Below are 15,535 nucleotides of genomic sequence, written 5' to 3' on the forward strand. Positions count from 1 at the left end.
TCACTCCAGCCCCCTGCTTTGGCTTAGTTTGGCTCTTGAGATTTTTTTCTGACTTGAGAGTTCATAAGTACATTTTATTAAGATTTTATTTATTTATTTGATAATGAGAGAGAGAGAGAGAGCATGAGAAGTGGGAGGGTCAGGGGGAGAAGCAGACTTCCTGCTGAGCAGGGAGCCCGATGTGAGACTCAATCCCAGGACTCCAGGATCATGACCTGAGCCGAAGGCAGTTACCTAAACAACTGAACCACCCAGGCATCCCTATAAGTACATTTTAAAATATATGTTTTAGGGGCACCTGGGTGGCTCAGTGGGTTAAGGCCTCTGCCTTCAGCTCAGGTCATAATCTCAGGGTCCTGGGATCCAGCCTGGTGGCAGGCTCTCTGCTCAGCAGGGAGCCTATTTCCCTTCCTCTTTCTCTGCCTGCTTGTGATTTCTGTCTGTCAAATAAATTTTTTAAAAAATCTTAAAATAAAATAAAATATATGTTTTGAAAATATATTTTATCCAACATTTTTTGTTCTTTTCAAAACTAAATGTGGCATAAAAAAGAACAAATTTGCTGACAATAACTGCTGAGAATGAACAGAGTAGGATGCTTACAAATAAATAGGACCCCCTTTTTTGGAATTGTTCAGGTTGTGCAACTCACTAGAAAGGTTGAGGTGGAATCCCATTTGCAGGATGAAGTCAGACTAGAGCAGGGGAGAAATGGGTTTTATCTTACTTGCCAAATATAGAGATTTGGTAGTGACCAGCAGTCTTGAGAAGGATTCTGAATATGTTTAAAGATGCACTGAAAAAGAGTTGTGATTGATTATCAATATGCTCTGGGTATGTGTGAACAGATGGTGGCACTGATCACGTAGATGAAATCCATGAAACACATTTCTTCTTTATAATTTAATGAATCATGAGTCTATGATCATTTTCACCTGTAATAAAAGTAATTTCTCTCTTTCCCTCTTCCTCTCTCTCTCATACAACAAGAACAGAGTATAAATTTAAAAAGGGAAAATCTGGATTAAGATTAACTAAAATTATAAAGGAAATAAAATCTGTTGTGATCAGCAAGATCAACATTCTTCACGTGGGGTATGGTTCTAAATCACATGCAGTTGTAGCTGCCAGCACAGTATAGAGTTGATTCCACATATGAAACTGATTCATCTTAAAATAAAGCTTAAAAAAAAACTTTGAACTTTATATGCTTAAGCAAAGATGATGTTTATAGTATAAAAAAATGATTTGAGCTAACTTCTACAAGTATCAGGGTAGAAATTTAGTGTGGGAATGGGGTATTAAGAGAGGAATTTGAATGAAATTAAGTTGATCAACAGAGTGGTATTTAATAGGAAGGAAGAACATGACAAGTTCTACATATACCTACTTTATTCAATAAAAATAGACTGATAATGATAGAACTATTTCAGCCTATAAATATTAAATAGACAGTTGCTTTAAATAGTTTTCAGACCATCATTGCCATGAGGTAAATTTCAAATAAATATTTTACGCAGACAATAACAGAAAAGGGCTTTTCTAAGGGGAATATAGTTACAGGGTAGAAAATCATATTCGTCCATAAAAATATGCTTTTTGCTTCTTTTATAGCCATAAACTCAATAAAAATGGAAAGTGATGCAATCGAACATACATGAGAACTGAGGCTGGGGAAGGTCTGTCTCAGTGATGGCAAGAAGAAAAGCCAATAGGAATTACATCACACGCTTTATATGAAGTCCATGTGGACATCAGGAACACTTCATCTCGTCTGAAAGTTCTTCCACCGCTTACGTCTGTGACACAACCAACACCCTTAAAACACTCCCTTGCCAAGGAAAACAGCTTCTTTTTCACTGCAGATATGGCCCTCATGTCTAGAAAGTGATATGCTTATTATCATGCAGTTTGGGTTATGAGGTTTGCAATCCTTCAGAGGTTAATAAGAAAATGTGTTACAAATTCAGAATAAAAGAGGAGCTCTAGGACAGCAGAGTGGTGTCAAACTCCTACAACAGAGGGAGTGACTAATACAGAAGTACTGAGATCAGTAGATGAAAAATGTGTTACATTAGGAACAAAGCCTTGTATGGAATAGGGGATGCCATCATTCTTTCCCTACAGAAAAACAATTATTTATATGGTACATTCCATTCTTAAAGCCTTAACAGTGCTCTGAAGGTAACTTATGGCCTCATAGATTCTGTCTGCACAGTCTGAGTCCTCCAAGTTTTCAGGATTGAATCTCAGTTCTCAGGGAAAACGTGCATGTGCCAAAGGGATTAAAGATTTCCATCCTGGCCAACTATGTCTCGTATTTGTGCCTGTGCACAAGTTGAGACTCTAAACTATACTTTTACATTTTTGCAATTCACCTTCCACCTTTGCAAACATGTTATGTCACAGTTTTTCTATGACATCATATTTATAAAAGCAATTTGGGTCTTCACTTCTACTTAATTTAATCACAAAGCTTTCAAGAGGTCCTACCAGTCCTAGTCATCTGTTCAGCATCAAAATGGAGGTGCATGCCATTTCACAGGGCCATTTAAAACACTTCCTTTCCCTCCAAACCTACATGCTTTACTCATTTTAATAACTAATGCAAGCAGCACTCCCTTCACATTTCACAACACTGTTTCTATTTTAATTTTTCATTGAAACATTTAAAATTATCTATTTCAACAAAGTTTTATATCTAGAAATGAGTTCACATACATAATTATTATTAGCTACATTTATTACCTACTTGGAACAATTATATATTGAGATTGACTTGAGGTCATGCCCTGTCAATGAAAAGCAATCAAATTTTAAGTCAATTTTATCAGTCAATGGGTTATAAAAACAATTTTTGATTAAAATTTCAAAAAAAAAAAAGTCAAATGAGAATGTAAATATGTGTTTATCTAATTTTAGGAGCTTTTTTCATGATCAAGTTGGATTTTTTTTTTACTTATTTTTTTATTTTTATTTAGAACCATGATAGAGATCATTTTAGACCTCTATTGAGAAATACTCAGATGGAAGACCACCTCCAAGGCTGCTGCCTTTGCAAACAGTTATCACTCTGAAGGCACCCTTCCAAAACACCAAGTAAAAAAGAAGTTCTCCAGGCTCTTTTAAAAGCTTTCTACATATTTATCACAAACAGCAAGAAGAAGTAATAATATTTCGCTGTAATTTCAGATTTGGTTCCTAGATTTCCATTCCCCTCCTTAGGCAGGATCTCAGAAGAATTTCTGAAATGTTCTACCAGGACTCTGAGTCTGTATAAACTGTAACAATTTCTAAAGTCAACTATGCCTGCATTTTTTTTGCTAGTCCAGATCCAAAGTCGCTTTCTAATTTCCACTTCTATCACTGCCTCACTAAACCCTTGAGTTTCACAATTACATTTCTATTTCCCCCAGGTAAGCTTCCGAGCCTCTAGGTGTTTGCAGTTGAAATCTAACATTTCCTTCCTTTTTTGGAAAACCTGCCATTTCAATTGAATGGAGTTCTTCCCACTTCCTCTTCTGTGTGGGGTTGGGGTGGGACAGTATTTTTACTTACCCTTCTTGGTTTGCTCAGTCACTGATTTGAGTTTGCATTCCTCAACCAGACCTGTCATTGCTATTTTGCCAATCTGGTTATTTAGACCCAAAAAACCCACAAAAAACAAAAACAACAAACAACAAACAAATAAACAAACAAAAAAACAAAAACAAAAAACCACTAAGCAAACTTAAATTACTTGTATTACTCCATCCAGAAGTAAACTCTCCTCTCATCAAATCTTCAGGGTAGTTTGTCCAGGACATTTCTTACTTTCCCAATTAAGTGGTCAGAATTGGCTTTGAAGTAAGAAACATTTTGAATATGCACTACTTTTAGAGCCCTTCAGTAGCTAGCTCAATGTCATGTGCTAAAAACAAGGTTTAATAAGTCTTTGGGAACCACAGAGCTCAAAAATCCACCATTAAAAGCTTTATCCATACAAATCTGTGCAAGTGAAAGAGTTCAAAGACTGTAATGATGAACTAAACAATTATTCTATCAGTGTGTACAACCAACTATTGCAAAAATTAACCCTTCAGTTATCTCTAATAATGTTGACAAGCAACATATTCATATAAATCTTGTAGAAAAGTTATCCAGGTGTGCCTGGGTGGCTCAGTTGCTTATGTGTCTGCTCTTGGCTCAGGTTATGATCCAGGGTCCTGGGATTGAGCCATTCACCAGGGTCCCTGCTCACCAGAGAACCTGCTTCTCCCTCTGCCTGCTGCTCCCCCTTCTTGTTCTCTCTCTCTCTCTGTGTCAAATAAATAAAATATTTTTTTAAAAAAGTTATCCAGATAGGCCACAACAGACCATAAACTATGTTAATAATCTAATTTTAGAGGACATCAATCCATGCCTCTAAAATTTAATAAATTCCATGACAAGTGATTCACCTGACTGGAATCAGTTCACACAGCCTCCAGGATCCCAAAAATCACAAAACACAAGCACTCAGGACTAAAATGTTTAGCAGTAGCTATGTTTTTTGTTTTGTTTTTATTTTTTTTAAGTAGCTATGTCTTCAGAGACCGGCTCAACCATATCCATCCTCTCCTCTCAAAGCAGAAATAAGAAAAATAAGCAATTGAAGTAATGATAGAAAGTATAAACAATGAATGTTAAGAGTTAATCCAATAAGAACATTCTTTCAATGGAGAAGATATAAAAAATTAATTCTGACTAATACTTTTTGCTATCTTTATCAGTCTGTACGGGACTTCTGCATGACTTTATAAAATCTTGTTTTTATTTGTATTCTTAGAAATCAATTTTCCCCATTAATCAAGTCAAATACAACATTTATTATTATTATTATTATTATTATTGATATTATTATTATTGTTTGGTTATACTTCTTTAATAAAAATGGGGATAATTATTAGCTACTTTTTTGAACCAAGCATTTTAGTTACATTATTTCATTTAAGCCTGTGAGTCTCCCACTAAGGTTTGTCATGTTGCCCCATTTTGTAGAAGAACAAAGTGGCTGAGTAACATAAGTTACTCTTCAAGACCATGCAACTAGCAATGACAGGCTAGAGATTGGCCAGAGTCCACTTTATGTGTCAGCCTATACTCTTCCATCTTACTCCATTTCTCTCCTCAAACATCCTTCTGACTTGACAACTTTTGGAATTCTAAAAAGTAACCAAACATTAAAAGTTAAAACAAACTCAAAGACCAATGGTCTCTCAGACACCTGGCAGGTAATAAAGGCCTATTTGCTGAATGTTTTATTTACCTAAATAAATTTCATGGTATTTTTAGCTGTAAAAGAACTATCTCCCACTGTTGAATGACAGGACAGGGAGGAAAAGTTTAAGCCAAAACAATAATTCTGCCCAAACGTTATGAGTTCACACTTATCTTCATAGCTTAATCCCAGAATGAATGGTCATTGTTTGGTCAACAGGCCACCCTACCACTGGTCTTGCTACACCTCAGCTCAACTTTCTGAGAGGGAAGGACTACAAAAAAGAAATTGGAAGAGAGGGCTGAACAGGGAAGCCCACTTTGCATCTTGTGGAACTCCCTGAAAGGAAAGGAAAAGGTGACATTCAAACCCAATGGACATTCTCCTCAGATCTCACTCTACTCCTTCATCTAAACTTTTGACATAATCTCAACATCAATTTACAAATGTAAAGGTAGCAAAAGTAAGCAAAATTTTTGTTTTTCCTCTAGAGAAATGCACATACACACACACATAGACATGGTGAAGTAGATGTTATGTATTACTTCTTCTCTGTAATTTGCAAATTCTCTGCAATGAGTATGCATGTATATCACAATGATAAAAATCATACCACCATTTCAATATTTCCTCTCTCCACTTCTACTACTTCCTCATAGAAGTCTTACCCCTTCTGCATTTTATAAGGCAATAAACAAAAGTCAAACCTGGAACAATAACGGGGTGTTTAAGAGTACATGGTAGAAAAAAGAAAAACGAATTTTAATTGTTGCGATTATTATTTCAAAAGCAAAATAATTTCAATCCAGGGATAAATAAAAGCGTCCCAAAGTCTCAAAAGACCTACTTGGGGCTATTCAAAAATTAAGTAATTATGCATGTATCAAAATAATAGATATTTAGATGTTCAGTTCATTTGTAGCCCAAAGTTTGTTTAATTTGAAAGTAACAAACTAAATTCTTTAAAACTGGCAATACCAATACAAATTAATGGACTAGGTTACAATAATTATGTTGTATAAATATTCCACAGCTAAAGATACCAATAATAATAACACTATGAGGGTGCCTGGATGGTTCAGTTGATTAAGAATCTGCCTTTGGAGAAGAATAAATGAAACAAGATGGGATTGGGAGGGAGACAAACCATAAGTGACTCTTAATCTCACAAAACAAACTGAGGGTTGCTGGGGGCAGGGGGGTTGAGGGAAGGGAGTGGGGTTATGGACATTGGGGAGGGTATGTGCTATGGTGAGTGCTATGAAGTGTGTAAACCTGGTGATTCACATACCCGTACCCCGGGGGATAAAAATATATTATATGTTTAATAAAAATAAAAAATTAAAAAGAAAAAAAAAAGACTCTGTCTTTGGCTCAGGTTGTGATCTCAGGTCCTAGGATCAAGCCCTTCATCAGGCTGCCCGTTCAGCCTCACTCTGTTTTTCCCTCTCCTTTTGCTCTCTCCATCTACTTTCAAATGAATAAATAAAATCTTTAAAAATAATAATAATATAAAAATAATAATAACAGTATCAATAACAATGCCTGGCATTTATTGAATGCTTTCTAGGGATTAGTCAGGGACTAAGTGCTTTAAATGCATCATCCCTTGGAATTGTCAAACCAACCTAATGATAAATGTACTTTCCTATATCCTATGCCTATTTCATGGATGATAAAACTAAGGCTTAAAGAAGTTGAATAATTTAAGCAAACAGTAGTATTACAATGCAAAGTCAGTTCTACCTTAAGCACTATACTAAAACCAAACTGTCTTCATACCATTGAAATCAGTTACATTGACTTCCAAGATCAATACCTTTGGAGACAGTCATCTTCTTAGGGATGGGCCAAAATTTGGCAATGATGCAAACTTCGCAAAATAGCAAACTTATGAAAACTTGGGAAATTTGGAAGAGAGGAAACTACTAAAAATAAATGTTAACTCCCAAGACACCAAACTGACTCATTAGAAAATTTTGAACAGAGATGCCTGGGTGGCTCAGTTGGTTAAGCAGCTGCCTTCAGCTCAGGTCATGATCCCAGCGTCCTGGGATCGAGTCCCACATTGGGCTCCTTGCTCCGCAGGGAGACTGCTTCTCCCTCTGACTCTGCCTGCCACTCTGTCTGCCTGTGCTCGCTCTTGCTCTCTCTCTCTCTGACAAATAAATAAATAAAATCTTAAAAAAAAAAAAAAAAAAGAAAGAAAGAAAAAAGAAATCTTGAACACCTTAGTAAGTAGAAATTTGACAAAGATGTTCCCTGATCTCATATTGGAATCTATGCTTCTGAACGAAAAATCTTCTGTGTTCTTCTTTATTGTCCATATATTAGATGATATCATATAAAACAGGTTATGTGGGTATTTGGGGAAAGTATGTATGTAAATCATTGATTTTCAGTCACATTAAGAGTATAAAAGTTTATAACTTTGGACCATACCTTGGTTTTCATGAACTTGGAGTGACTTTTGTAAACCTCTATTTGTTTGATCTCTTCTTCACGGTCCTCAGTGTTCAGCACACCATTGGCTTTTAACATCTGGATCTCATCCTCCAGATCCCTTATGTTTCTCTCCAATGAAGCAATTTTTGTGTCCTGTTGTTCAAAAAAAAAAAGTTAAAAAAAAAGAAAGAAAATTGTTTTTTCAGTATCATCAAAACAGAATTTCAGAAAGTTTTTTGGGGGTAGTAATACGTTGATTATGGTATAGTCATAACCCTAAATTCAGAACAGTTTATATTTTTAACTTCTGTGAGGATCATTTGTGAGATTATTTTTTAAGCTCCCAATAAAGATCAAGTGTCGATATTTTTATCTAATATCTGGAAATCAAATTACTAAAGGAACAGTGACGAAAGTGTTAAAAAACACCACTTAAGTGGACAAATTTGTAATTTCAGATATAGCTTGCCAGCATACAATTTCTAGTCTACTTGTAAACAAAAAACTTTGTTCATATGTATACTCTGTGCCTGGTTTTATAAGGCAAACTTGTAACTGGACTCTAAGAGACAAGGAAACTAAAATCTACTGAGGAAAAGGACTCTTATCTAGAATATATACATCAATGAAATTAAATAACTGAATCCTGATTTAGTATGACTGATACACTAAATATTGAAAATTTAGAGCAACTGAAAATAAAATATCACAATGTCATGGTTTATTTTACAAGCAGCTCCCTTCGTGACAAAAAAACATTTCTACCTTGCAGGGCATTTCTAATCCACATGACTTACAGAGTTGAATAAACTAAAAATATTACACTCAAATGTGGGATTGAGAGGGGGTAAAAAAAACAATCGTAGAGTTTTTTTAAGGAAATGACAGACATTACACACAAGATAGAGCACTGAAAGAAATGATGCATTGAAAAGAAGAGAAGAGGGCGCCTGGGTGGCTCAGTGGGTTAAAGCCTCTGCCTTTGGCTCAGGTCATGATCCCAGAGTTCTGGGATCGAGGCCCACATCAGGCTCTCTGCTTGGCGGGGAGCCTGCTTCCTCCTCTCCCTCTGCCTGCCTCTCTGCCTACTTGTGATCTCTGTCTGTCAAATAAATAAATAAATAACCTTAAAAAAAAAGAAAAGAAAAGAAGAGAAGAAAGAGAGTTCTTATAGGGGAGAAAACCTATCCCTGACCTAAGATGTTAAACCCCAACTAGTCTTTGAACTAAAACAATGAAAGTTTGAATGTAAGTTTGCTCCCTGACACCCTATACCTACCCTTTTATTATAAAAATCCAAAGAGCTGATAGTACATTTGTAATTGAATGCTAACTAAAAACAAACTAACTCATTTTTTTAACCAATTCATTATCAAGAATCTAAGACTATTCTCTCTCTGTCAAATAAATAAATAAAATCTTTTCTAAAAAAAATCTAAAAGACTAAATAAAGAGTTCCAAAACTAAAGACAATGAATGGCCTATTCCACTTAAACCTAACTCATAGGAAATACTTTCTAAAAAATACATCTGTCCTAAATTTTGTGCATATGTCCCATTTTAATTTCCTATATTCTATGGCATATATTTCCTATATTCTATACTCTATTTGATGGTATGATTCACAGGGCAATATAATCATCATTAATATTATGATTTAACATTGTCATCATCATTAAATGAAGGAAAATGAGGAGAAACAATTTATTATTGAGTGCCATTACATGTGAACATTCAAGTGCTCCAAGTATTGAAGACGTTTTCATTAATTCTGAGGAAACCCCAAAAAGATGAAATAAAAAATTCTGAAATCTGCAAGATTACTATGGAAGGTTATAGTCTCTAGTACTTCATTTTCCTTTAAAAATAATATTTACTGTTATTTTTTTCAGGTATAAAAGTAATGCATCTTAAATTCCTAAAAAATGGAGAAAATCCCATCTAATCCTACTATCAAGATATAAACATCACTCATGTTTTATGTACAGCCTGCCAGTCTTTTTCTATTCTAGGAGCAATTTGAGCAAATTTGCCAGTTTGAGTGAAAAGAGTATCCAGACTAAATGTTTTTATGCCTCTAAAATTCCTATGTTGAAGCTCTAACTCCTAATGTGATGGAGATGAGATGGTATTTGGAGATGAGACTTTTAGGAGTGATCAGGGTTACATGGGGTCATGAGGATGAAGCCCTCATAAGAAGAGACACTAGACCTTATTCTCTCTTGCTCTTGACCATGTGATGACACAGCAAGGAGGTGGCAATCTGCAAGCCAGGAAAAGAGCTCTCACCAGAACCCAAACTCTCTCTCACCCTGATCTGGAACTTCCAACCTCCAAAACTGTGAGAAAATGCATTTCTGTTTTTGAAGCCATCCAGAGGTGGTATTTGTTATAGCAGCCAAAAAAAAAGGACAAATGTATGGAGGCATCTTTAGTTACTCTTTTGAGCTCTGAGCTATGAGAACTCTGTAGATAAAAAGAGCAGCCATAATCAAAAGTATGCAGAAAAAGAACTTCTAAACATTCATAAGAGCCTCTTAAATAAATGGCAGTCATTTTAAATAATTTTTTTTACTATCAAATTAAGACATGCACACTATAGAATGCTTGGGTGACTCAACCAGTCAATCATCTGCCTTCATCTCAGGTGATGATCCCAGGATCCTGGGATCAAGCCCCACATTGGGCTCCCTGCAGAGGCTTCTCCCTCTCCTTCTGCCTCTGCCTGCTGCTCTCCCTGCTTGTGCACACTCTCTATCAAATAAATAAAATCTAAGAACAACGACAAAAAAGACACGCTCACTATAGGAAACTTAAAAAGCTATGTGGGGGGGGGGGGGTAGCAAGATAGCGCAGGAGTAAGAGACCTAAATTTCATCTGGTCCCAGGAGTTAAGCTAGATATTATTAAACAATTCTGAACACCTACAAACTCAACAGGAAATCGAAGAGAGGAAGAGGAGCAATTCTAGAAACAGAAAACAGACCACATTCTGGAAGGCAGGACATGCAGAGAAGTGAATCCAAAGTGATATATGGGAAGAGAGTCCACAGGGGGAGGGGCCAGCTCCTGGCAAGTAAGAGAGCAATAGAGCACAAAATTAAAACTTTTGGAAGTGTACTCCACTAAGGGACGTCAATCCATAGGCTGAGTGAGGGGTGGACCCCTCACAGGGACAGTGTGGTCTCAGGACTCACGGGGTAACAGAAAGACCAGGGGTGTCTGCAATGGAGATTCCAGGTATCAGAACTGGGAAGATCGAGACAGAGAGAGAGCTGAGGAGTGGGCTCACAGCTCAGGGATACCTTAAACCGTGACCCGAAGCACAGCTGGACTACTGCTTTTCAAGCAGGGACCCCATAAGTAGCATATCTGGGGATACCTCTCCTTCCTCCCCTGGGAAGAGTGGCAGGGGAAGCACATTGCAGGAATCTGCTGGGTTTGGAGACTCCAAACAGAGCCATGTACTAGAGATAGAAATGCTTGGTCACAGGCTGGGTGAGCTTGGAGATGGCTGGAGACAGGAAGACAGGAGGGACTGATAACTTTTCTCTGAGGGTATACTAAGGAGTGGGGCCACAAGTGGCCAGAGATTGGGAGGCTGCCATTTTTGTTTCCATCCTCCAAAGCTCTACGGAAAGTGTTCAGGGAACAAAAACTATGAGAGCAAACTGAAGCATATTACTTAGCCCGGCCCCCAGCAAGGGCAGTGCAATTATGCCCCAGGCAAAGACATTTGGATCATGGCAATGGGCCTCACCTCCACAAGATTAGCAAGAACACCCAGCCAAGACCAAGTTCACTGATCAATGAAAACTGTGGAACTCCAGAGCTAGGAGAATGGAATACATAGAACTCACAGCTTTTTTCCCATGATTATTTAGTCTTTCAAAGTTAAATTTTTAAAATTTTATTTTTTTCTAATTCTATTTTTAAAATTTTTCCTCTTTTCTATTTTAATCTTCTTAAACTATTTTACCTTATCAAACCCATTTTTAAAATTTTTTTAATTTTAATTGTTATAGTCATATTCTATCCCTTCATTGTACATAAACTTATTTTCTGTGTACATACAGGTTTTGCTTCCTTTAAAATTTTGGGATACAGTTTCTTCTAACCGATCAAAATATACCTAAATCTAGTGCATGGTTTTGTTCTAGTGTCCAGCTTGAACACATTCATTCCTCTTTTTTTTTTCTTTTTTCAACCAACTTTTTAACTTATTTCCTTTTTTAAACTCCTTTCAGGGATGCCTGGGTGGTTCAATGGGTTGAGCATCTGCCTTCGGCTCAGGTCATGATCTCAGGGTCCAGGGATCAAGCCCCGCATCGGGCTCTCTACTCAGCAGGGACCCTGCTTCCCCCTCTCTCTCTCTGCCTCCCTCTCTGCCTACTTGTGATCTCTGTCAAATAAATAAATAAATTCTTTTTTTTAAAACTCCTTTTAAATTTCATCTCCACCATCATATTCCATCCCTTCATCGAGTTTACCATGATTTTTTTTGTGTGTACACACACACACACACACACACACACACACACATATGTATATATGAGATTTCCTTTCCGGAAGATTATGGGAGACAATTTCTTCTAACAGACTGAAATCCACCCAGTATCAGGTGTGTGGCTCTGTTCTATTCGCCAGTCTTTTTTTTTTCTTTAAAGATTTTTATTTATTTATTTGACAGACAGAGATTACAAGTAGACAGAGAAGCAGGCAGAGAGAGAGGAAGGGAAGCAGGCTCCTTGCTGAGCAGAGAGCCCGATGTGGGGCTCAAGCCCAGGAAGCTGGGATCATGACCTGAGCCAAAGGCAGCGGCCCAACCCACTGAGCCACCCAGGCGCCCCTCGCCAGTCTTTTTTTTTAATCCTCCTTTCTTCTCTCCCTAGTTTATGGTGTCTTCCAAACTGACTAGTGTATCTTTATCTGGGATCATTGTTACTCTTTTAGTATTTTATTCTTTCATTCACCTATTCTTTTTTTTTTAAAGATTTTATTTATTTATTTGACAGAGAGAGATCACAGGTACGCAGACAGACAGGCAGAGAGAGAGAGAGAGGGAAGCAGGCTCCCCACTGAGCAGAGAGCCCGATGCGGGACTCGATCGCAAGACCCTGAGATCATGACCTGAGCCGAAGGCAGCAGCTTAACCCACTGAGCCACCCAGGAGCCCCTCATTCACCTATTCTTATCTGGATAAAATAGCAAGGTGGAAAAACTCACCTCAGAAAAAAAGAACAAGAAGCAGTACCAATGGCTAGGGACCTAATCAATACGGACATTAGTAAGATGTCAGAACTACAGATCAGAATGACAATTATCAAGGTGCTAGCTGGACCCAAAAAAGTATGGAAGATACCAGAGAATCCCTTTCTGGAGAAATAAAATCCCTTTCTGCAGGAATAAAAGAACTAAAATCTAGCCAAGTTGAAATCAAAAAAGCTATTAATGAGATGCAATAAAAACTGGAGGCTCTTATTATGAGGATAAATGAGGCAGACGAGAGAATTAGGGATATGGAAGACCAAAGATAGAGAATAAAGACGCTGAGGAAAAGAGAGATAAACAACTACTGGACCAGGAGGGGAGAATTCGAGAGATAAGTGATAGCATAAGACAAAACAATATTAGAATAGTTGGGATCCCAGAAGAAGAAAAAGAGAGCAGGGAAGAAGGTATATTGGACCAAATTATAGCAGAGAATTGCCATAATCCAGTGAAGGGAACAAGCATCAAAATCCAGGAGGCACATAGAATCCACCTAAAAGTCAATAAAAATAGGTCAACACCCCGTCATCTAATAGTAAAACTTCTTCTTTTTTTTAATTAATTTATTTATTTTATAAACATATAATGTATTTTTATCCCTAGGGGTACAGGTCTATGAATCGTCAGATTTACACACTTCACAGCACTCACCATAGCACATACCCTCCCCAATGTCCATAAACCCACACCCCTCTCCCGACCCTCCTACCCCCAGCAACCCTCAGTTTGTTTTGTGAGATTAAAAGTCACTTATGGTTTGTCTCCCTCCTGATCCCATCTTGTTTCATTTATTCTTCTCCTACCCCACTAACCTCCCATGTTGCATCTCCACTTCCTCATATCAGGGAGATCATATGATAGTTGTCTTTCTCCAATTGACTTATTTCACTAAGCATGATACCCTCTAGTGACAAACAGAAAATCCTGAAAGCAGCTTGGGACAAGAGGTCTATAACATATAATGGTAGAAATATTAGATTGGCAGCAGACCTATCCACAGAGACCCAGCAGGTGAGAAAGGACTGGCATGATATATTCAGAGCACTAAACGAGAAAAACAGCCAAAAATACTATATCCAGGTAGGCTGTCACTGAAAACAGAAGGAGAAATTAAAAAGCTTCCAGGACAAAACAAAACAAACAAAAAAACTAACAAAAAAACTAAAAGAATTTGCAAACACCAAAGGGCCCTACAAAAAATCTTGAAAGTGGTCCTCTAAGAAAAAAGAGAGCCTAAAAGTAACAGATTACAAAGGAACCAAGGCAATATTCAGTAACAGTCATCTTACAGGCAATACAATGGCACTAAATTCAAATATTTCAATAGTTACCCTGAATGTACATGGGCTATAAATACCCATTTAAAAGACACAGGGTATCAGAATAGATTAAAAGAAAAAACAAGACCCATCGATATGCAGTCTGCAAGAAATTCATTTTAGACTCAAAGACACCTCCAGATTAAAAGTGAGGGGTGGAAAACAATTTACCATGCTAATGGGCATCAAAAGAAAACTGGGGTGGCAATCCCAGTTAAAGGGTCTGTCCAACAAGAACATCTAACTATTTTAAATATCTATGTCCCTAACATGGGAGCAACCAATTATATAAACCAATTAATAACAAAATCAAAGAAACACATCAACAATAATACAGTAATAGTAGGGGACTTTAACAACCCCCCACTGAAATGGACAGATCATCTAAGCAAAAGATCAACAAGGAAATAAGGGCCTTAAATGACATACTGGACCAGATGGACATCACAGATATATTCAGAACATTCCCTCCCAGAGAAACAGAATACACATTCTTCTCTAGTGCACATGGAACATTCTCCAGAATAAATCACATCCTGGGTCACAAAGCAGGTCTCAACCAGAACCAAAAGATTGGGGTCATTCCCTGCATATTTTCATACTACAATGCTCTGAAACTAGAACTCCATCACAAAAGAAAAGTTGGAATGAACTCAAATACATGGAGGCTAAAGAGCATCCTACTATAGAATGAATGGGTCAACCAAGAAATTAAAGAATTGAAAAAATTCATGGAAACAAATAAAAATGAAAACACAACAGTTCAAACTCTTTGAGACAAAATGTTCCTGAGAGGAATATATACAGCAATACAAACACTTCTCAAGAAACAAGAAAGGAATCAAATACACAACCTGACCCTACACCTAAAGGATCTGGAGAAAGAACAGCAAAGAAAGCCTAAACCCAGCAGAAGAAGACAAATAACAAAGATCAGAGCAGAAATCAATGAAATAGAAACCAAAAGAACAGTAGAACGTATCAACGAAACTAGGAGCTGGTTCTTTGAAAGAATGAAAAAGACTGGTAAACCCCTGGCCAGATTTATCAAAAAGAAAAAAGACCCAAATTAATAAAATCATAAATGAAAGAGGAGAGATCACAACGAACACCTAAGAAATACAAACAAGTATAAGAACATATTATGAGCAACTATACACCAGCAAATTTGATAATCTGGAAGAAATGGATGCATTCCTAGAGACACATAAACTACAAAACTGCACCACGAATAAATAGAAAACCTGAACAGACCCATAAC

General features: G+C 37.0%; 1 protein-coding gene across 7 annotated transcripts in view; it reads right to left on the reverse strand.

Moving 5' to 3' along the window:
• The window catches only part of ERC2 (ELKS/RAB6-interacting/CAST family member 2), a 915,738-nt gene that overhangs the window by 601,820 nt on the left and 298,383 nt on the right, over window positions 1-15,535 (reverse strand). For all 7 annotated transcript variants that reach the window (XR_009402378.1, XR_009402376.1, XR_009402377.1 and 4 more), the window contains one exon: window positions 7,682-7,837. Coding sequence is in view for 1 of the 7 variants with exons in the window: in XM_059389982.1 (XP_059245965.1) it covers window positions 7,682-7,837 (156 nt within the window). In the remaining 6 variants the exon portion in view is untranslated. The remainder of the gene's footprint in view (window positions 1-7,681; window positions 7,838-15,535) is intronic.

Source organism: Mustela nigripes, chromosome 2, assembly GCF_022355385.1.
Source record: "Mustela nigripes isolate SB6536 chromosome 2, MUSNIG.SB6536, whole genome shotgun sequence".
Taxonomy (NCBI): Eukaryota; Metazoa; Chordata; class Mammalia; order Carnivora; family Mustelidae; genus Mustela; species Mustela nigripes.